Genomic DNA, 23,875 nt, shown 5'->3' on the forward strand with positions numbered 1-23,875 from the left:
ACTGAAAAGATATTAATTACAAAAAAGATCAGCACTTAATCATGGAAAGAAAGTATCCACCACATAGGATGCCTACACTTATTGTTTTCTTTATTTTAGGAATATAAGATATGGACATAATTTTCATGGCTTGATTATATATTGATGTGACACTATAGATATACATATAAGAAACTTCATTACTTTAACTTGCTAATGAAAAATGACATTGACCATGAAAATACATAGACGCATTTGGATGTTCTGATGCATGTAGAGGCACTATCGCAGACAACAATTCAATAGTTTTCAGTTGCATTTTAAATTTATTTTGTGTCGTCCGATAGAGTGCTCCAACAGTCATTAGGTTGAATTTAATTCTTGGGACACCAACACCACTGTAATTTTAGATTATAGCATTGTGTTATCAGCTAAAGCCACGAAGATGTGATAACAAAATTCCAAAATATTAAAGAAATCCTTTAATTATTTGGAGGCTAGTAAAAACTTGAGTGTTCTTCATGTTCATGTTGTGATAACAAAGTTCCAAATATAATACCAAAATCCTTTCATTATTAGGAGGGTAGTAAGAATTGGAGTGTCCTGATGTCCATGTTGCAATTATTTCTTCTATAACATCAAAATGATAAAACATTATCCAATCATGCATTCAGCTTCAAACTCCTCACAATGATAAAGTGAGGGTGTACAATTTTTGGTAAATATGCACAAGTATTTTTATTTTATAATTTCCCACAGTATTTAAAGTTATTACTCAACAGATAGGCCTTTTAAATAGCTTTCATGACTCTTGGTTTCCCAAATGGTTGAACTAGTTTACCCAGCGAAAAAAATCTGATTACCATATTTCATACGTATACATCAATCATATTTTTTAAGTATATTGAATTCCTTACACAATTTGATCAAAAAAGGACCACAGTAAAATATTGACTTTCCCATGATTGTAAACTTAATCGTCGAAATATTGCATTGCATTTTAAGATTAAAGTAGATACCTCTAATCTTCCACATCAATAAATTGGCTAAAAAACAAATTTCCTCCAAAGTTTCAAAACATACAAATGGGACTAAATTTATGAAATCACAGATTAACTCATGTTGCTTTCTAAGCTACTTAGAGATTCCTGTGTCATATACAAAGTAAACTTTCTATATATTCGACATGCTTGAGTAAGATCTGAGACATTTGGAAATAATTTTCTAAAAATCATAAATTAAAGAAGGGAAAAGCGGCCATTCATGGCAGGACATCAAGAAAAAAGGCTTAGCCGATCGTTAATCAATACATGAGAATTGGTGGAACAGGAGTAAAATATTTCAAGCTCAGTGACACAAAATATATACAACTGTTCCCATTGGCCTCAAAAACAGGCATTTTGGTACTAATAGTTAAAAAATCAAAAGAAAAATATGCACTCGACATCAAGCCATATTTATATTTTCATCACATGATGTCTAATCAAATGAATTGGCTGAACACCCCCGTTAATTACAGATCACAGCATATAAGGAAGATAAATAAAAAACCTTAAGATGGCCTTCTAACCTCCCTCATGTTGGTCAGATGATTGTTTCCTCCTGAATAGTGAAGCTTTAACATCGAAGAGATTAGAGAACATATGTGTGTTCTTTTCATCTTTATGTTCCTCCACTTCCAAATTTGATTGGGCTAGCCTATCCTTTCGCATAACATGGAGGTGAAGTTTCTTCATCCCACTTCTCGGCTCACCCAATCTTTTATCTTCATGTAACCACTCGGCCTCCGGCTGAATGACCATTTTTCCTACTGTTTCATACACCTGAGATACAGGAAGAAGGGTTTTTCAGTCCTTGTAAAATACTTCTATTTAGGGGATGTCTTTTCAATACCTTGCAGAGATCATCAATGCAGTCAATGGGCAACCCCCTCTGACATTTGACAGTTACATACTCCTTGCAGTCATAAAAAAGCTTTGGACTGTTCACGTTTCTTCCCAGGATGCTTTCAGCAATTGCAAATCCAGAGCTTAGCTGAATAAAGACAGAGAGATAAGGATTACATAAGCTATCCATTCTTTGGACCATTAGACAACTACCAATGAATGAAAAAATATGAAACGAGAATTTGGAATGAAGAAACTTCATTGTGTGGAGAAAAGCATAGAGTGATAAAGAGAGTTTACTCTAATTTAAGGTGATATTCGTGAGTTATTTCTATCAGAATACTCTTCTAGACTTTATCCCGAAAGGTATAAATAATAAATAAAATATTGAGGCTTCTATGCTCCCAAAAAACAATAAAATGTTCTTTATTAAGATGATCCACTTCAAAGAACTAAAGCATTCAAGTTTGATCAGCCCTCCAACAAATCCTTACACCAGATTATACATATGTACGAGATTGAACTCGACGCACGAAAGTCAGACAGCCATTCATTTAAGTTTACAACACGTAGTGGTATCTCTTCAAAAAAAAAAACAACACGTAGTGGGAAATTGAGATATTACATTCTCTCTATCAAATAAAGTTTCTTTCCTGAGTTCAGTACATCAGTTTCTGCCTGATTTTTATCAGATCACACCGGGGGTAATATTACAAAGATTAAAGGATGGCAGTAAATTTTACAAAAACCTAAGGCCAGATTTAATGTATTTCAAATCAAAGATTGGGATTTATCCATCTCGGTTCCAAGAGCTCGAAGTAAACCTGGAATCTTAAATATTAACCATAAAAATATCAAATTTCCATCAGTAGTGCATTGGCTTTGAAGTAGCTTTACAAGAGATTTCAGTAACGTCTTCAGATTTGCAAAAAACAATAACCTCATAGTAACTGAAGTAGCTCATTGGAATTTTAAACATTTGAGAATCTGGTGGAGGATAAGGGAAAGTAGGACTGGGCACAGCAGTGCTTGCTAGAGCACAAGTTTGGGCTAAATGACACTCAGAATCCCTCATCTTTCTTTCCATTCTATCTGCATTAAATTGGTGGTTTGGTGATAAAATATTTGGATAAATCACCCTAGTAAAGACTAAATCTGCATTTAAACCCACCATCTAAAAAAGGTTAATTCATTTGGTACAAATGATCCTGAAATGAACTGTGAACTTAAAATATTTGTTGTTACGCTGCTTTCCATAGCCAAACTAACATAAGTAGTGGCATGCGATATTATAAGTGTGCCAAAAGAATAATGAGTGCAGTGAGATGAAACACTTGCCATTGAGAGAAACAGCTGCTCAAGAAGGTCTGACGGGGAGATAGATTCCATGGAAGATAAGATGCTCTCACTGGAACAACAAGATTAAGGATGAATTCCTATGAGAGGTGAATACAAACAGATAGGTAACCAAGTATCGCCATCAATACACTCACACAGCAAGGTCTTCATCAAAGAGAGGTGCTTGTTTTGCAGCAGGTACCGGTTGAGCTGTATGCCACAGCTCACGCCACAAATTTCCTGGAGATTTTATTTGTAAGGATGTTCAAGTATCTATTAGCCTTTCCCTAATGAGCTGAGTGAAATTAAAGAAAAAGTGATCGAAGAGGAGGTTAAAATTTATAGACAGTATATACTCAGTTGCAGATGAATCAATGAGTAATTGAATCAAATAAATTGGGAGCATGAAGTCATTGATTCCGCTCAACCAGACATTCACGTAATAAATAGTAGACCAAGGAAAAAGGTTCATTGCAGATTCATATATGACAGCAATTTCATATGTGAGGTGGTCTTCCCCATATGACAAAAAAAGGGTCATTGTCGATTCACATATGACAAGAAATTCATATGAAATATTTCACTAAAACAACATCAATACATAGCTATAGATAAGGTCTGTGAGAAAGGATGGAGTGAAGCTTCTCTAATTCACAACACCAAACTCCCTTTCCCCAATAAATTGGAGGGAGAAACTGGAACAGAAGCTTGAGTGGAGATTGACCAATTGGGAAAACCTACTCTTTTTCTAAAGGTTTTCATCTGACGTTGGATGTCCATACTAAAAAAACTTTTGAAGAAAATGAGGATAACCTTGCATAAATAGAGACAAAATTTAACGACCTAGAAACTGAAATATTTTAGTGGCAAGAGGCTAAGAAGTAAAAGCAACTCTACTAATATCTAGTAGAGGGACACAATCACTTCACATCATGAAAATGGTACTTTCAGAGTGTGATACAACAATTTATAAAGGAGACCCAGGGCATCTGAATCACAAACAAGATAAAAAGCATCTGGGTCAACACCATTCCAATTTATAAAGTAGGACAGTTGGACAACAAACATGGAAGGAAGACTGGCTAACTAATTCAATGATCAACACAGATCATGTCAGTGAGACTCATCAATTATAAGGTACGCATGAGCCCCAAGCTAAACTAGCAAAGGAGGAGACATCTAAACAAATTATCTTCTAATGGATGTGCGTTAATTTTATTTCAAAAATATAATTACAAGAAAATAACAAGACTTATTACACAAAGGCAAAGGTTAGTGGCAGGAAAATCTAGGAGACATGATGGACATTTACAACAGGAAAATACGGTGCTCGCAAAATTTTGAACGAAAAGTTCCGTAGTTTGGAGTAAATACCGACCCTCTCTCTGCATTCTACCACTTAAGCGACCACCCCTGGAAGAAACATCCTCACTCTCACATGAATCATCACCAGTAGAGTCTTCCCAATCTGGAGGTGAATACCATCTTATGAAGTCCCCTAAAATGCAACCAGGATTTGCAGCCTAGAGCACCATTCACTAGCATGTAAGATCAGCTCAAATGCTAGAACAGGAATAAAATCTCTATTATTTAATGGACACACAACCTTGAATGCTTGCATGTCAGAGAGCAATTGAGAACAGCCAGGCCCAATACTGTGAAAATATGACATTGCCGAATGAGATATTCAGAGTCAAAGAAGAAATAATAAATGATAAGGATTCATTATTAAAATCACAAGGGTTTCAGAAAATCTAGGAAAAGATTTGCATGACCTAGAGACCAATGGGAAAATGGATAATCAAAATACAGTCCAAACAAACCAAATAAAAAAGAGTCAGAAGTAATACCTAGAACCTTTAATAACACAACAAAAAGAGAAGTTAAACGGTTATTTCAGACCTCAAATATCTCCAAAACGAAAATTTTGCACAAACATCCACCTCACATATTAAATTCTAAACCTTTTGAATTCGTACGACAGCACGTGAACATTTGGAAGTTTATTCACGACTGATTTAAAAATATGTTTTTTCAATATTCTGTAGTTATATAAAACTTTCAGTATCCACAGATCCTGCAACTGCAAAAACTTAAGACCCCAACCAAGGTATAGGAACAAGAGAAGGTATTTGCTCTTCAAGAACACAAGGAGAAGATCTTTTGTCATTCTTGGTCTCATATTCAAGGTTGATAGAATAATCAATGACTGGAAGTACAACATGATGCTGCTAACGGAGCAGAGTAATGCATTGTAAGAAAGATGGGGCTGGGCTTTGGTACCTAGATCATGATGCAGGTGGGGAATTTCCAGTAGCTGAAACCTGCTTCCAAAAGCTGGTCTCTCCCACCGCCATTCATCCATTTATTGGTTCACCCCCTCTCCAATCTTATTTCATAATCAGTTTCACCTCATATTAAGATCCAGGCTTGTCATGTGACTGTGGAGGACGGCCCCCATTATACTACATTCTCTCTTTCTCCACAGGTTCTTGAAAGTTGACATATAACAAAGTTCAATTAGGAAATAAATACGATCTCCATCATGAAAATATGGGACACATCCGTTTCCGATAATAGTAGTGTTAAGGCATTGAATGAGGTGTACATACAGCAAAATCCTACTTATCTATAGCCACAGAGCAGTGTTTATGCTGCACATTGAGTCCATCTATATTACGCACCAATTGGTCTTTAATTTGCTTAATGGGACTGGAAGGTGCCTGGATGCCTCGATGAGGTAATTCTTACAGAAAGGCCCTGAGGTTGGAAATGGTATGGAGTCGGCTAGGGCCTCTTTGAAGGTGATTTGCTGACTGGTTGAACAAGTGCACTGGGGTTGATAGAGCTACAAACCATGAACATAGCATTATTAACAAAATGGGCAGACATGGTGATGAAGATCTTGAGAGACAATTATGGTACATAGATAAACTGCTAACAGAATACGGCCAATTCAACAGGCATCTCTATTATGGCTGAGCATTAGAAAAATTATTTTCCGAAATCTAGGGGTTCTTTGAAGCCAGACAGGGGGATGGTTCATTAATGGATGGATAACTTGTTGGACAATGGTACGTTGTGGGACAAGCAGCTACACCTATTCTCTTCGGCATGCAACCAGCAATAATTGTTTAGAAAACGTTGGGAACGACACATGGAACCCACCTTTGGAGGGCATTCTTTCAGGCCTGAGGGCGGACGAACTGCTGAGCATGTAGTAGTCCATATTACACTTGTGGCATTTGAGTGGAAGACAGGACCGCTGGGTGTGGAAAGGCACAGCCTTTAGGGTTTAGGATGCATACAGAAGAATCAAGGGGCCTGTGGAGGTGTCAATCATCTTTACCTGCCAACTTCTATGGAAACATAAGCTTCCATAAAAAATGAGGATCTTTTAATAGCTGCTCCAAAGGAGGCGACTTCTCACACAAGCTCTCTGGAAGCACATGTTTCCGGATACATCAGCAGTGTACCCTGTTGAACAAACGGCGAGGAAAACTACCCTCACCTGTTCATTGCGTGCTCTTTTGCCGGGGCGATCAGGAGCCCATAAAAGCTCACGCAGATAGATGTAGCTTCCAATGAGGCCTGTTGAGGCTCACTCCGGTAAGGTGCATTCATGGACGTATGGACTGGGGAAGGCTCCACGCGGTGTATGGGCGATTTTTTTTTTTTGGAATATAACAAGGGATGAACACCCGATGAATCGGTGAACTTCCCATTTGGACCATAGAGGCCCTATACCATTCTTTCAATCATCTTCAATATCTTCCTTCACCTCCCGTCCCTTGGGAGAACCATGCTGCCTTAATTCCTTCTACTTCATGTATTACTCCATCTGTAGAAGCCATTCTTCCTCTGAACAACACCTCGTTTCTATGTAACCAGATGGCCCACAACACCGCTAGAGCTCGACCACCGTCCTTGTTTCCTCCTCCCGCGCAATTATGTGCCGAGTCCCAAAAAACCAGTTCAGATGTCACCTTCATCCTTGAGAGTGGCTGGCTGGCCCAAACCATGCGAGCAAAGGAGTATTCAAAGAAAAGATGGTTGCAATCTTCCTCCCCATTCATACATAGCACGCATTGTGACGAAGTATCTGGGAATAGCATTTTGCGAAAGACTCTTGTCATTAATCTTTTCCTTACTAGCAGCCACCCGAAAAATCTCACCTTCAATGGGACTCTTTGGCGCCATATGAACCTGCATGCGCTGACTAATGCCCTGTCTTCCTCTTGCATCTCTTGGATCATTGTATAAGCCTTCTGAACTGAGAAGGGGCCATTTGTTCACACCCACTTGTCTTTTTCTCCATCTTCTGGTCGTAACTGTAGTAGGCATTGCTCCATATCTATGACACACGCTGGTCGGATAATGCCCCATGTATGATCGGGTTCCACGCGCCCTCCCAGCAGTTATGCACGTGGGCATTTTGATCCTGGGCAAGAGCATACAGTTGTGGGAATATCTCACTAAAAATACCCCGTGGCAACCATGCATCTCTCCAGTATCAGAATGCCGTCCCATCGCCTAACTTGGCCAAAAAAAAACCTTGTACTCTTGGAAAAACCTGCCTCAGCCCTTGCCAGAACTGGGATGCTCCATGATACGGATCTGCCATTCTGTCCCAATTCAGTCCCCTGCCATACATGTCACGCAATAAATTGATGACCAAATCCTCTTGTGGATTCATTATTCTCTCCACCCATTTGGTGAGGACTGCCGTGTTCATACTCTGCATGTGTAAGACCTCCAGACTGCCACTCTTTACAAGACGACGTGCGTGCACTGCAAGGAATTTGTGGTTAAGGGAAGGGCTTTAGTAAAGGACAGCATCCTATATAATGTGGAAAGCTTTATTTCAGTAATGGTTTTGGAGTGAATGAAAGATGAAAAGAGGATGATTCCAGTCTGTCATGTATTTCGTGCTTGTATATTATTAAATTCAGGTTGAGCGCCGTTTTTGGGTGATTTTCCCTCTTTTCCTCAAAAACAAATATGGAACCAAAGACAAAAATATTGAATCAGAAAGTTGAAGCAGGTCAATAAGAGAATGGAAGGAACTTCCAGTAAAGGAATGAGAAGTTGAACCACAACACCTCCAGCATCATGAAGTAAAAAGAGTCAACCGTGGGTGCTGGAAAAATGGTGATGACAATGGACGAGTTTATAGAGCATTTCAAGACGTGAGAGAGCGAAAGAAGGAAGACAACAGCCAGATCCCCCACGTGGAAGAACTGCCCTGGTCCACTGAACCTTTCTTCTGCCTTGGAGTGACGAGGTTAGAAACTGAGGAGCATATTTTTCATGATGCTGAGGGAGACCATGATAGATTCTCAAAGGAATTAAGAAATCATGGAGGAAGATAGAATAGATAGAGAAGAAAAGGAGGAAGATAATGATCGAGAATTTGCCTAATGCATCTAGTCTGACCTCCCTATCATGCTGGATGACGTCCCCAGATTGAAGAACAACTTTCTATATTCATGAGAGAATCACGTTGAGTATATGAACGGCTCTTTATACCCTTATGCTTACCAGGAATGTCCAACCCATGTTCAGTCTAGGCACATCTAGAGGACAACGTAGGATACAGTGATGGTTTTGGAGAAAAGTGGTATATTAGGTAGGTTTAGATGAAAAAGATAAGTTGAGCATGATATGCAATGATTCTTCTCAAAGCAATATCAGAGAAAGAAAAGAAGGCACATGTGAGAATACCCGCTAGGACTCAGTACGTGCAGAACCAGTATAAAATAAAGAGGAAGCGGGAAAGAGCTTTTTCAAAAATCAGTTGCTGTATCAGGCGAGAGGCCTGGGGGAGAAGGATCGTGCCTGCCAACAAGAGGAGAGAATTTGGGAAGGTCTCCACCTTGCTATCTACCTTCTTCAAGTGTTTTCTTCCTTTTCATTTCCATTCTTCTTTCAATTTGTGGACAACAATTGCGAGATTGGTCGCACTATAGCGACATATATTGATCATTCTTTACGCAAACTGTTCAGATCAATATCAGAGTACATTCATCTGAATAATGCAAGAGAAGCGTTGACCATCTGGTTTCTTGGTATGTTCTCCATCATAGCTTGAGGTCCATTGGTCATTTCATCCCACTAATGACATTTTAGTTAATTCCAATTATGTTATTTTCCCTTAAAATGGATGACGCCGCACATGTCTGACAACAGTAAATAACTGATAATGAAATAATATTGTAGTCTATCTCTCCTCATCTTCTTGCCTATCTGAACCTCTCAGTCAGCCAGTCCACCCTACAATCCGCTGGTTCCCATAATTGTTTCTCATTCACCCTATTTTCTGATGGTTAGCTAGATGCCTCTCTGTTACACCCCCCGGATAAACAAGTAGTAACAGTATAGCTTGAAACACCAACTTCGAAGGTAGTTCAGATTGAAACTCAAAACAAAGACTCGCAACAGCGTTTGTAAAAGATAAGATAAGAGGGAACGACTACGATCGCACCGAATCGGTCAATCGTTTCTTGAAGGAGTGGGAGGATCTCCCAAGCCAGCCGTGGAGTCCCGCAGCTCCCACCAGGAAGTCTCTTCATATTCTTTTCCCGCCTCCTTCTCTTCTATTTATGAATTAAACTTGTACCTCTTCGTCTTCCCTCCGCTGCTCTGCACTTGCGAGACGGAGGCGTTTCTTCCTTCGCACGTAGGTGTGTGGGAGAGTTGTATCACTCTCCCAACCTGCTTGATTAAGCATCCCTTTCCTCCAGTGTGTAATACATCATTCTGCAGGTACGAACAGTTAGATTCATACCATGAACATTCAATGATGTTTCTGGCAAGAGGAAAGATGAAGGGATCAAGAGTTGGAGCAATAAGGAAATATGATACGGGGCACTTGAAGGAACAGCAATTGAGCATATGCCAGAAAGTATGGGAGGAATATTACTTCACGAAATCCAAAATGGTGCTAACAACACTGTATTCATTATTCCTGAAAGGATTAAGTTGAAAATTTGAGAAGAAGTCAAACTCCTGGACGCAAACAACCTTTGGACCACAATGAGCATGGCTTTAAGGATATTTCTATTGCAATGAGACTGATATCAATCCAACAATTTAGCGTGAAGTTGGTCAATATCTTTTCTCTATAATGTGAAATATCTCGCAATGTTGTCCTCAAGTTGGAAGAAGAAATGAAGACGAATAGAAAGAACAAGAAGAAGGTAGACAGAGGCCGTGGAGGTCTCCTCGACCTCTCCACTCTGGTTGGCAGGCCCAATCCTGCTCCCCCAGCCCTCACGCCTGCTCTGGCAACTGAATTCTTGAAAAAAGACTTGATTTCCTTATTTCCCGTTTCTTCTTTATTTATAAGAGATCCCGCACATGCTTGGTCAACACAGGCCTTCTCACACGTGTCTCCTTTTCTTCCTTTAGTATTGCTTGGTGAAGAATCGTTGCATATCAGGGACGTACACCCATGGAATTGGTGTACAGAATTTTTTCATCTCTTGATTCTGGGCGACGACATCATAGATTTCAAAATTAAGACAGCCATTGTGACTTCCTAGACCTTACATCTTCTTTGGTCAAAATCACAGCTCTGATGCCAATAAAACTCCGCTCAATGGAAAGCATATTCAAGTAAATGTAATTGAAGATATGGAAGGAGATGTGGATCAAAGTCAATCTGAAAGAGAAATGTTCGGACATAATTTAGTAACCATATTAATCAATATAGAAGTCCACAAGGATAAATAGACGGTAGAAGCGACATAAGAAGATAGAATAAGCAAATGGTGGAACATGGCCCATCGAGAGAAAAATACCAAACAATCTTAAGAGTAAGGGTTTCCCATCCATAAATAGGTAATCTACAATAAGACTCTCGCTTCCAAAAGTCAACCACATCAGTATGGCAAAGAAACTTTCATACTTGCAACTGTATTTCACAAAAAGCACTTCTGCAATCGCAGCCATTCTGTATTTCTACCTCTGGTTTTAGTTCTGCTAACTTTCCAGACGCCATGCAGAAGCTACCTGACCTAATCTCCAATTACAAGTATAGACAAGACACTTAAAAAAGGTAAATTATATTAACTATCCTAGTAACCATCGTTTATAAAATATTGTCATTCCAATGAAATCAACCAGAGAAGGAAAAATAATGAAAAATTGTTGTGTTATAAAAATGAAAAGAAACTAAAGGTACTATTGATCGGTACCTCCCTGTTCGCATTATAAACTCCTCATTCTCTTTGATGAGTTCCTCTGTAAAAACTGGCCCTTCCTTTATTCAGAAAAACAGCATCAAAAGCAAGGCAATAATCATAAGCAGTACCACTTGTTAACACAACTGATTTAACATAACACACCTGCACATAAGGTGAATATATTTGTTCACCTGTCTCAATCATAGTTAGGTTTTTAGATGGAGCGCTGGCACCAACCCTTGGAACATGAGCGCCACTTTTATCTTTCACAAATATCAGATTTCTTGTGATTCGTTCAAGAGAGCCCACTTCATTGTTATCTTGGATCATGCCAACATTCAAATCCAACAACTCTGATGTGCTAGTTCGCCGCAGCTTTCGAGTAATGCAGCAATTGATAAGTTGTAGCTGTTGATGCAGCAGACAACAATCCAAATCAGGGGCTTCATCAAGTGGCATATGCGGAATTGGTTTATCCATGGACCATAGTCTCTTCAGCTACAAAAGGTTCATTAAATTGAAAAAAGTTAACAATGTGGTTCTGCATCATTTCCATATAAGCGGCACGCAGGGATGAAAATATACATCTGCAATTTCAGGCAAATGATAAAAAATTCTAGGGAAGCTTAAAAGATAAGTATGGGCAAAACTAATAGGTTTCATCCACAAATAAACAGTCGATCATTGCTTAGGTTTTTCTCCTGATGTAAACAAACAAATTGCTAATCAAATGAAGTATTCCATGATCCATGTATGGTCATTAGTGTTCAGGTATCCAACATCCGATATCAGGCAACCGATACCCGAAATCCAATATCCAGACAAATTGGGGAGGTTTCAGATACCAGATATTGGGTACCAGACTGATTTGGAACATACATCCGATACCTGTTATGGGTAAGGATATCGTAGGGTCCAGAGATGGTGGATACCGGTACAGGATATCAGATCCAATATCTTGTATTGAAATCCATATCTGGATATCAATATACATACAGAAAATCAGTATCCAGATATCGATATCTGATATCCAAATATCGGTTTAAAAAAGCATTGATTGTCCCATATAGAAGAAAAGAAAAAGTTAAAAACATAATAAATAGTTTTGAAGAAACAAAAATTGAAGACAACACTGCACTCTACCCTTTGTGTAATAAATAAAAATGATTGACACATATGGGGCCCACAGCCTAGGGTCCTGGGCTCATTTTGGGCTGGACCGGATTATTACTAAACATACCATGTAAATTATTTTTTATGATTGTTCCTTAGCCCGAATGGTATGGACCTGTGCGCCACTCAAGGGAGTGGATATCTCCTCAGAGGTGGTGTTTTGGGACTCAATACAAAGTGGAGCACCTAGGGAGCGAGAGGGACAGGTTCGACCATTCGCAGTGCTATGGGCACTATGGCTGCACAGGAACGAAGTCATCTTCAACGAACGGGAAGCATTGACGGCCGTGGTGATACACACAGCATCAGGTTTTACCATTCCATGGTGTTAAAACCCCCGGCCCAGACCCTGGCTGGCCTTTTAGACCCTACATGTACTTATCGATAATATATTTTTATCTCACTGGGAGGGTCACGACTTTGTGTGATCTCCCCTATCCTTTCTTCAAAAAAAAAACGTAAATTAATTGAATATTAGCAAAATCAATAAATAAATATCATTGATGCTCAATCAGAGTGTATATATATATCTCTCCTAAGGCGTAATATGTTTTTATATGTTTCCCATTAAAATTATTAAAATGTACTTTAATTTATATGTTGGATATGGATGCCCATATCAAGACAGATAACAGTATCGGATATCTGTACTGCAGCTACAGATATCAAATATCGCCGTCCGATATTAGGATAACAGTAAAGATGGATACTGGATATTGTCATCGGATTCTGGGTTCACAATGGCATATGGATGCCCATATCAGGACAGATAACAGTATCAAATATCTCTACTGCAGCCACAGATATGAAATATCGTCGTCCGATATTAGGATATCAGTAAAGATGGATACTGGATATTGTCGTTGGATACTGGGCTCAAAATGGGATATGGATCCCATATCAGGACAGATAACAGTATCGAATATCTCTACTGCAGCCACAGATATGAAATATCGCCGTCCGATATTAGGATATCAGTAATGATGGATACTGGATATTGTCATCAGATACTGGACTTTCACAACAGTATCTTGCTCTCTACTGAACCAAATGTTCATCATTTCTTAGATCCCAGACACTGACCCATTTGGCATCAGCATGAGACCTATTGTCAAAAGGGTTAGGATGACTGTTTATACTTGATAAGAGTAATTGCATCAAGCAGGATCAAAACAGATCTCTATACACTGAGGGGGTTACATATAGCTCTATATGGTTCCCATTAGAATATATGAGAGAAGGAAAAGAAGAGGGAGCCAAATAAAGACTGTTGACCAGTCAACAGGCACCAGGGGACCTGGTGGCCCATGTGATGCTGACCTGGCTACTAACTCCCAGACTTGACAGGGAGCGGTAAGGGAATAAAGGATGCCTATAAATAAGAGGCGAGACCTCCAAGAAATGCACCGGTGGTCAGTTAGACTTCTTGGAGGGTGTGGGGATATCTTGGAGAGACCAGCTGAATGCGGCAAGGGTCTTCTGAGGGTGTTCATACCAACACGGGGTGCTAGCTACTGGAGGATCGGCGTCAACGCGAAATTCTGAAGAAAGATCTGACTGTAAGTTGTGGAATTGCAACATTACATCTGTAAGTTGTTTTTCTTGATCTTTTCTTACCAATTCGATACAGTTCGTATCACATTTCTTAGATCCCAGACACTGACCCATTTGGCATCAGCATGAGACCTATTGTCAAAAGGCTTAGGATGACAGCTTATACTTGATGAGAGTAAGTGCATCAAAGAGGATCAAGACAGATCTCTATACACTGAGGGGGCTACATAGAGCTCTATACCATCTGGTTAGAATCCAGCTGTAAGATGAGGCCCTGCAGTTTTGGTTTCGACCCTCTTATCCCATAATAAATTAACATGTAATTCATACAAATAACCCACATATCAGTTATTATTTCCTGCAATATTGTTATAGAAATTTAAATAACTTGAGAAAAATTATGATCCCTATTTGCACAATAAAAATCCCCAAACAAAGCAATATAAATGATAAGTAATCTTACTTCAGAGACCACACTTCGCCAAAACAAAGCCATTTTGTGCAAAGATTTAAAACTTCCGGTTATTTCAGAAACTTTTGCCAGAAAGCTTCCAGGGGGAGCACCATGGATGCTTCCGAGCAAAGATGATTGCAAAACAAACATTTCCTTCCCTTTGAAAGGTTGTTCCACTGCATATTTATTGGAGATACATTTGAATGAGGGAAAAAAAGAACAGCCAACAGTGAGGAATTTATTTCAAATTGACATTACAAGTCATCACCTGGATTGAATAAAACCTGAACAGCAGAAGAGATCTCGGATTTCCCAGACATCTCATGGTTTAACTTATCCTTCTCACGAACGACAAGTATCTTAACTGCCTGAAAGCTCAGGCCCAACTTCTCCCTTAGTGGTGGAGCATCTTCTTCTAGGGATAGACAATCTGTCACAGATTTAAAATTCTTTGCTTTCCTGCAGGAAAGCAGAGAAAAGCTTAAATCAAGCAACACTACAAAAATAGGCACCGGCTATAGAATAAACATTTTAAACCTAGATAACTGATTTTATCCTACATTGTGAAAAAGAAGACTTCGCGATTTATTGATACAAGGAGAAAAAATGACAAATACTTAAGAAAGGGTAAGGAAATAAACTTTGAATCCTGAAAATAACAGTTTATATTCAACATACTTACAATATGGCTGCGCCTAGATTTTGAAGGGCATGAGCTGGAGGAATTGAAGGGGACTTTGGAAAAAATTTTGTATGACCAGACGCACTGGGGATAATTACCTGAAATTTTTGAACTTTTCAGCATGTCATAAGCGCAGAAAGACTCTTTATGTTGCAGACATTAAACCGAAGTAACTGAAAACTTAATTGACATGGTCAGATACCAAGAGTGAATGATCCATATGACGGAGGATGAAAAACACAGATCTTAGGTCCGGATTTTCTATAACTACCACAGAACAAGGATAAATAAATGAAAATGATAGATCCAGTGTTGAAGGCGGTCTGTGTTGGGTAGATTCTAGGTCATCCATAAAAAGGTACTATGAGGATGGAACAAAGCTAACAAGGCAATAAGTTGAAGCGCGTACAGATGCGGAACTTCCCCAGACATATATGGAATGGAGAACGAAGAAAAAGGAAGGCCTCACACCGAGCTCCTCAGGCCACGTTGAGAAAGTGGTTGGGTGGAGATCCACCTATAAATAAAGCAGAACCCAGAAACAGAAGGGGAAATCTCTTTCTTGAAGTTGGAAGTACAGAGCTCGGCTGGCCATCGTGAGATCCTCTTGACCCAGAGAATGGCAAGGCCTTTCCAACTTGTCCAGTCCCTTATCTTCTTCATCTACCTCGCCATCTTTAATCTCTCCTCAATCCTCAACTACCACCGTTCGTTTTGTAAGGAAAATGTATTCAGAATCTATTTTCTCATCTGTAAGCATTTTATACACCTTGTACAAAAACTAAACAGTATTCATTTTTCTTCTTCATTGTGGGCAATCTATTTTTAACCATATTGCTGGAATATCAGTCACACGGATGACCACAGGGTAGGAGAATATCAACATCAAAAACATGGAACTTTTGCAGAATTTGCTCGACGGTACAACAAAAAACATGAAGGATAACGAGCAATTAAGGAGCTACGTCTCATTGATCTGAGACAAGAATTTGGAAACTGGACGATTGGCATCAAGAAAGAAAGATTGGAAAACATGAAAGCAGTTGACCAGAATCTGCCAGACGAGGGAAAATCTACAGACATTCAGATCCAGATAGCTTATTTGAACATCATGATGGGATCATGCAGTACTCTGGTCAGGATTCCTGAGGAAGCCAGGCACAATCACATAGGAAGTTTTAGAGAGAGGACATTCCAGATATGAGTAGTGCCACTATTTAGAGATGGATGTGCAGTGGTTAACATTATTTCTTATTTAATTTAGAGTAGTGAAACTATTTAGGAATGGAGGAAGCTTTTTCTGAAGTCAGTTGCATACACCGGCTGGAGTGTGGGAGATCTTCCCAATCGAGAGGGAAATAAGGCTTTATTCCCAAGTCTATGCTTGTTCATTCTATCATTCTTCTGTCGATCTTCTTCTCTTGCTATTCTCTACGCTTGTTCAATTCTAATGTTCTTGGTGACTTTCTCTTCTTAAAAATTCTTGGATAAAATCTGCTCCATTCAAGTTCAATCTCCAGAGGAGTGGGTAAGCGTCTCATTTCCTCCACGCACATGTCATGGCTGAGATTGTGATAAACCAGACCAGCATCGGGCAGCCATCCAAACGCTCAGGAAATTCACTTTATACTTTCAAATGGCAGTCTCAAAGGGTAAGACCTAATTAAGCATATTAATTTAGCAGATACCATTTTTATGGAAAAGAAAAAAAACATGCTGGTTAGAATTAACTCAAACATTTAGATGTGACTGTGCAGTTGACAATAAAGTATTTGAAGATGACACAATTTGAACACTATCACATTGAAGGAAATATACCTTAGTTTTTGAATCTTCTTCGTCAATGTGTGGAACGGCATGAGTGGGAGAAGCATTACCAGGCAGAGCCAGATCAGTGTTCTCTGGATCTTTCTTTCCTATCCTAAGGCTCATCAGAGAGCTATGCCAATCTTGTCTCTTTCCCAGATTGAATGATTTCCAATTCAAACTTTTGGTGTCCTGAAAGAAACAAAATGACTTTTGAGTATCCATATCGCAAATGATCTCATTGTACCCTAACATAGTCGAAATAGTAAACAAGCCCTGTATAATACAGGTACTTTCCTGACTTCATGACAACTATGGTGTAAGAATGCTAAAAAAATAATTTTCGTTCCTTCTCAAGCATCAGAATTAAAGCACTGATCATAATGAGAGTTGGCCTTCAATAAAGGTCTGACTAATGTATCAAAAGGGTTCGGCATATTAAAGTAATCCATAATAAAAAAATAATCAAATCAACTGTAAAGATAATTATTTCAGGATCATAAAATCATAAGGAATGAATGTCAAATTCCAACAAGATTGATCCAAAATATGTAGTTATATGCTAGGAATATATTTCAAGATTAATCAAATTCCTCAGCCCTGATCCTTGAAAACCAATTATCTAGGCAGATCATCAAGAAATCAACTATATTTCCAGATTCCATAAAACAATTGTTCTTAAGTCGTCTCAGTTGGAATCAATATGGAATAAGAGAAAAAAACATCCTACACTAAAGTTAAGAGCAAACCCATTTCAAAAAAATGAAAGAAAAAATGGTTGGACATTTCATTTCTGTTCCTATTGATATCTGTTGAACGTATGGGCATAATAAAGCCCAATAAACATTGTAATCTCTATCGGGCTTAAACTAAAAGCCACTTGACCTCTAGGGCCCATTTACCCGATTTGAAATATCAAATCGGGTAAGTCCTAACGGCTAGTTTTCTAGCCGTTATAACTATCCGTTGTAAACGGCTAGTTACTACCCTATAAAAGGGGCCCCAAATTGTACTTATTAACTACTGATTTTATATACATTTTCTTCTCGTCACTTTGTCTCTTTCTCATGCGATCACTCTTGCGAGTTACTTGAAGAATCGACAATATCAACCTTTGATTTGGTTTTTATCGGCAAATGGGGGAAAGGAGAGGTCAAACGGAGGAGACCTCTCATGCTGACTTAAATCTCTTCAAATTGGATGGATCAAACTTGGTATATTAAGAGGAGATGATAGGGAGGGGAGAAGAGTGGCTGGAGAGGAAGAGAGAGCTGAGATGGAGATAGGCACTTTGAGGGAGAGATTCCCCGGAAAAATCCCCATTTCTATCATGATTTAATGGCCAAGAAGCCAGGGGTATCCCCGTGGGGCATCTAAGTCTGCTGAACACTGTCATGTAATTAGCCTTGGGTCTCATATCAAGTTGTCATATCACCAAAGTTGAAGGAAGTTGGCGTCCCAATGTGCAGTATCCTGAGTAATGGAAGTGGTTCTGATAACCTTTCTGTGGCAGAGATGATTATAAAAGCTGTTTCTTTAAGAAAGATAACTGTTTCTTTAAGAAAGCTGTTTATTTGTGTACCGGTTACAGAGATGTTTCAACTGGCTGTCGTGGAAGATGCAAAAAGAATCCTTTTTTGGTTCTTAAACTCCAATTTGATCTAAAGCATCTTTCGCTTATGAACATGAGTTATTTATTTATCAGAAAGATCTCACATGAACCCAGCATCAAGTTGTTCAAATTTCACCGAAATAGATGGTAGCATAAATTGGAATTGGTATCAGAATACCGAAAGCGAGGGTTCCCCGAGGAGTGGGTGGTCTGGGTGAGACGATGTGTTGCGTCCTACTCTTTCTCGGTCTTGGTCAATGGCCGGGCATGAGAATGGATCTACCCACAGAGAGGAGTCAGGCAAGGTTGCCCGCTAGCCCCATTACTGTTTGTACTTGCAGTGGACACCTTGGCCACATGCACCCTTAAGGCGTGCAAGCATGGCCTATAAACGGACTTTCATATGCGAGCTACCCCGGGGGCATTCCATTACTTCAATATGCGGACAACACTACATTCTTCATGGAAGGATCGTACCATATCTTCATTGTTAGATTTATTTGCCAACTTCTCTGTGCTGCGTCTTAACTGAGCCAAGTCATCTTTTGTGGGCTTCGGCCTTTCTTTAGAGGAGGAGATACAATGGGCCACGCGCTAGGCACACCTCAGGGTTCACTAATGATGAGTTATCTGGGTCTTCCACTGACAGGGAGACGTATTCTATCAGCAGAATGGCAGCCAGTGATCAATAAGGTGGAGAGGAGGTTAGAGGGCTGGCAGAACAAAGTGCTCTCAAAGGGGGGGTTGCTTGGTGCTTCTGAGATCAGCGCTCTCAGCAATCCCAATATTCTACTTATCAATTTTTAAAGTACCATTAGTCGTGGCAAAACGACTAGAGGGACTGATGAGACAGTTTTTCTGGAAGGAAATGGAGAGGAGGAGCATAGGGGGGTACCCCTGGTCGAGTGGGATATGGTCTGCAGAGTGGTGAAACAAGGAGGACTAGGGGTTCTCCACCTGGACTTCATGAACTAGGCATCAGCACAGGGTTTGGTCTTTAATGCCCTAAGGGGCATATATGGCTCGGAGACAGATTGAGAGAGGCGTTGGACGAGCATTCAGGGGGAGTCCCCTTTTTGGCAAAGCCTGAGTCAAACCATACCTCACATCCGCAAGTTCTTGGACCCCAGTTTGGGGGATGGGGCAGCTTTTTGATTCTGGATCGGTGACTGGTTCAACCAAGGCACAATGAAGATGAAGTTTCCCAGACTATTTGCTCTGGCAAGGAACCCAACTGCCACAGTCGGTGAATGCTGGGAGGGGGCTTGGGTCCCCATCCTAACTGGGGTATTATCAGATCGACGGTTCAAGGGCCTGCTAAGGATGTACGATAGCCTCCAACCCCTCAGACTGTCGACCGATTCCCAAGATGGTTGGGTATGCCGGGGTTCGTCTTTCTCGGTGAAAGACGCATATTTTAAAATTCGAGGGGATCGCGGGACGACCCGACAACCAATAATGCATGCCACATATTGATGAAGCAAAAGTTTCCACTCAAAGTGAGGCTCTTTAGTTGGCTCTTGAGACGACAAAGATTGGTCACGTGGGCCTATCGTTAGAGGTGGACATTGACGGAGTGTGTTGATTATCCTTTGTGCGCCAAGGACGAGGAAGACTGTGCCCACTTGTTCTTCAGGTGTCATTTCGCCCAGGGAGTATGGGCATCGCAGAAGATTACAAGGTTGAATATTTCCTCCGACGAGGCTTTTTGGGCCTCAGTCACGAAGGGTAGACACAAGAGCAGGCTGGAATAGGGGAGAATACTCGCAGTGTGCTGGGCGTTGTGGCTGCACTGAAACAAGGTGGTGTTCAAGGGAAGGACGGACAGCTTCAGTAGAGAGCATCAGACATGACGTTAAAGCACTAATATCTTTTTGGATTGAAGGAGGATGAAAGAAGACCATCTGGGTCATATCTTTATCGGATTCGTACATAAGTTTTTATTTTTAATAGTAGCACGTTGACCAACGGTTTTGGGTGGTCTGCCCTATTTTCTTCAAAAAAAAAAAAAAACCTGATTCAATCTCAAGCATAATTCATCATAAATAAGTTCCCACATTCCAAGCTTCAAAATTTCACCGAAATAGATGAGAGCACATGCTGGGATTAGTCACAGAACAATGGTACCACGCATTCATATTTTGAGATCATGTATTACTCTTTTAGCTAATATTGCGCAATAAAAGCTCTGAAATTCCACCGAAATAGAAGACAATACAACTTTAACTGATCCAACGTTTCCAGCTACAAATTTTCCAAAATAAAAATCGTTAAAACCACGAAGGTTATCATCACCGAGTGGCATGACCCAAGAACAACGCACATAAATCAAAATAAACAACCGCGACATTAATTTTTTGAATAAAAGAAGAAGAAAAGCACCTGCTCGGCTATCTTTGTCTGCTCCCGAGATTCATCAAACCGCGCAAGCAGATCTCCTCCTGCAATTTCACCCGAATTCCGATGCTGCCCATCAACCCCTGCAGGAACAGAAACCTTCCTAGGATGAATCCCAGCCAAAAACACTAGCCAGCATGAAGAATTCAGGCCCAAAACCTCTTTCCCGATCCGGAATGAGGTCGATTCTAATGTCCGCGAGAACCTTCTCCGCTTTGGCAGCGGCCGTGTGGATCGCAGTCTTCGCTCTAGAGACGAGGGACGATGAAGAAGACGAAGATGGGTCCATGAACAGCTGCAACGAGAGATGCAAAACAACTTCCAGATCGAAGAACACAACGAAATCAGACAGAGGACACGATCTGCCGATCTTGCTCGTCCTGAAGATCTCGATCGCAGCAGGGTCAACCCATAACTGGGGGCCACTTGATTGGTACTTGACCAATTTCTAGAAGACTATCAAGAACTTAACCTGGGTGGACTTTTGTTCTTCATCTTGAAACTTGTAAGATACTAAGAAGGGAGGTTAATAAGAGTTTATATTTTGGCAAAAAAAACACGGTGCCCGATACGACTAACCTACCCCAATATTCGTCCTCTTAGACTGATCGCGCCGTGCCCGGGACGCTTTCCAGAGGGGATTTTATACATGTTAAAGTTAAGTGGTTGCAAGAGTCGGAAGGTGTGTTCTTAGTCTTGGTATAATGGAAAGGGAGGTCAATAAGACTTTATATTTTCACAAAAACATGGTGCCCGATACGACAAACCTACCCCAATATTCGTCCTCGTTAACTTATCCAGCCATGCCCGGGACACCATCCCCAGGGGATTTTATACATGTTAAAGTTAAGTGGTTGCAAGAGTCTGAAGGTGTGTTCTTCTTGGAACTTTTAAGACTTAAGTATAATGAAATGGGAGGTTAATAAGCCATAATTTTTTTGCACAAAAACACGGTGCCCAGTACGACCAACAGACCCAATATTTGCGCCCATAGACTGAATCCAGCCGTGTGTGGGACGCCCTCTAGATGGGATTTTGCACATGCTAAAGTTTAGTGTTTGCAAGAGTCTGAAGGTCTGTTCTCCTTCTCGAAACTTTTAAGAGTTTAATATAATGAAAAGGGAGGCTCATAAGCCTTTTTTTTGGCAAACACACTGTGCCCGGTACAACCAACAGACCCAATATTCGTGCCCATAAACTGAATCCAGCCGTGCGTGGGACGCCCTCTAGATGGGATTTTGCACATGCTAAAGTTTCGTGTTTGCAAGAGTCTGAAGGTGTGTTCTTCTTCTTGGAACTTTGAAGAGTTAAGTATAAAGAAAAGGGAGTTTCATAAGCCTTCATTTTTTTGGGAAAAACACGGTGCCCGGTATGACCAACACACCCAATATTCGTGCCCATAGACCGAATCCAGCTGTGCGAGGGGTGCCCTCTAGGTGGGATTTGGCACATGTGAAAGTTTAATGTTTGCAAGAGTCGGAAGTTGTGTTCTCCTTCTTGGAACTTTTAAGAGTTTACTATAATGAAAAGGGAGGCTCATAAGCCTTTGTTTTTTGGCAAACACACAGTGCCCAGTACGACAAACAGACCCAATATTCGTGCCCATAAACTGAATCCAGCCATGCATGGGTTGCCATCTAGAGCGGATTTTGCACATGTTAAAGTTTAGTGCTTGCAAGAGTCTGAAGGTGTGTTCTTGCTTTTGGACCTTTTAAGAGCTTAGTATAATCGGAAGGGAAGTTAATAAGCCTTTATTTTTTGGAAAAAACACGGCGCCCAGCTAAACCAACCCAATATTTGTGCCCGTAGACTGATCCAACCGTGCCCCCCATGCTTTCTAGAGGAGATTTTGAACATGTTAAAGTTTAATGTTTGCAAGAGTCTGAAGGTGTGGATTGAGCATAAACGTATTAAATTATACACGATTCCTACTCATCCATACCCAATACAGAAGGATAAGACATAACAGTCATACCTCGGCAGGACATTCATTAGTCCCTGCAAGCTACAAATGAAATCGCGTCCCCCCCCCGAGACATTGGTGCTTGTTGGAGAGGAGGTGTCATCATCGCCTCTATCAAATCATCGCATCAGCTCTGCAATGTAGATGGTGCCTAGGCATGTGTCATTCATGATTTCATTCAAGTTTTTCTTACTCATTAGTCATTGCTTATCTTTCTACGTTTACTAAGTTGAAACCTGCTAATTGATAACATCTAATGTATGTCGATTAATTAAGTAGTATGATATATTTATGTGAAAACTATTTTATGTACTCATCAAACTATATGTTTGACTTACCAATTTCCTAAAATTATGATTTTCCTTGAATGCATTGTCAGTTCGTCAAGCTATTTTGTTAGACCTTCTTGTTAACTTCACATGTGCCACCTCCAGAGATTCAATTCAATATCCTCATGATAAAGAGGGCGCCACCCAATTTAGTCTCACTTGGGTATCTTTGAAATGGAAATTTCATCCTTTCTATTTGATCAACTATTTTTCATAGAAAAAGTGTGGTAAATATACTATTTGACATCTGATAAACCTGACAAATGTGAGCTTTTAGGCCCATGTATTATTCTAACATGATACTTAATTATATTCAACATATATATTAATCATGGATTAACTTTAGCCAAAAAAAAGGTTTAGTCTCCACCCATGGGTGCCAAACTACCCCTCATGTCCTATAAGCTACGGAGGTTGTAGGCACTCTCTCACAAAACCTTTCAATCTTGAGTTATCATTCATTTGTGTGAGACTCATGTAGTGTCCTAAGAAAACCTTATGTGTCTCATTATCTCT

General features: G+C 40.0%; 1 protein-coding gene across 3 annotated transcripts; it reads right to left on the reverse strand.

The window, feature by feature from the left end:
- Window positions 1-1,296: 1,296 nt before the first annotated feature.
- Window positions 1,297-21,566, reverse strand: LOC144700948 (Rab3 GTPase-activating protein catalytic subunit). 3 transcript variants are annotated; one of them, XM_078572550.1, is made up of 14 exons: window positions 21,227-21,556; window positions 21,053-21,150; window positions 17,071-17,250; window positions 15,253-15,350; window positions 14,839-15,029; window positions 14,580-14,746; window positions 11,552-11,887; window positions 11,402-11,466; window positions 4,810-4,858; window positions 4,582-4,726; window positions 3,359-3,443; window positions 3,204-3,273; window positions 1,873-2,013; window positions 1,297-1,802 (listed from the first exon to the last, which is right to left on the reverse strand). In XM_078572550.1, the coding sequence occupies exons 1-14, from the start codon at window positions 21,354-21,356 to the stop codon at window positions 1,545-1,547; spliced, it is 2,013 nt and encodes a 670-aa protein (XP_078428676.1). In that variant the 5' UTR covers window positions 21,357-21,556; the 3' UTR covers window positions 1,297-1,544. The 3 variants fall into 3 exon arrangements, with proteins under 3 accessions (XP_078428676.1, XP_078428677.1, XP_078428678.1); XM_078572551.1 differs by having other exon boundaries at window positions 21,273-21,555; XM_078572552.1 differs by lacking the exons at window positions 1,297-1,802; window positions 4,582-4,726 and having other exon boundaries at window positions 1,875-2,013; window positions 21,227-21,566.
- Window positions 21,567-23,875: the final 2,309 nt, after the last annotated feature.

The sequence above is a fragment of the Wolffia australiana genome, chromosome 3, assembly GCF_029677425.1.
Source record: "Wolffia australiana isolate 7733 chromosome 3, ASM2967742v1".
Lineage (NCBI taxonomy): Eukaryota > Viridiplantae > Streptophyta > Magnoliopsida > Alismatales > Araceae > Wolffia > Wolffia australiana.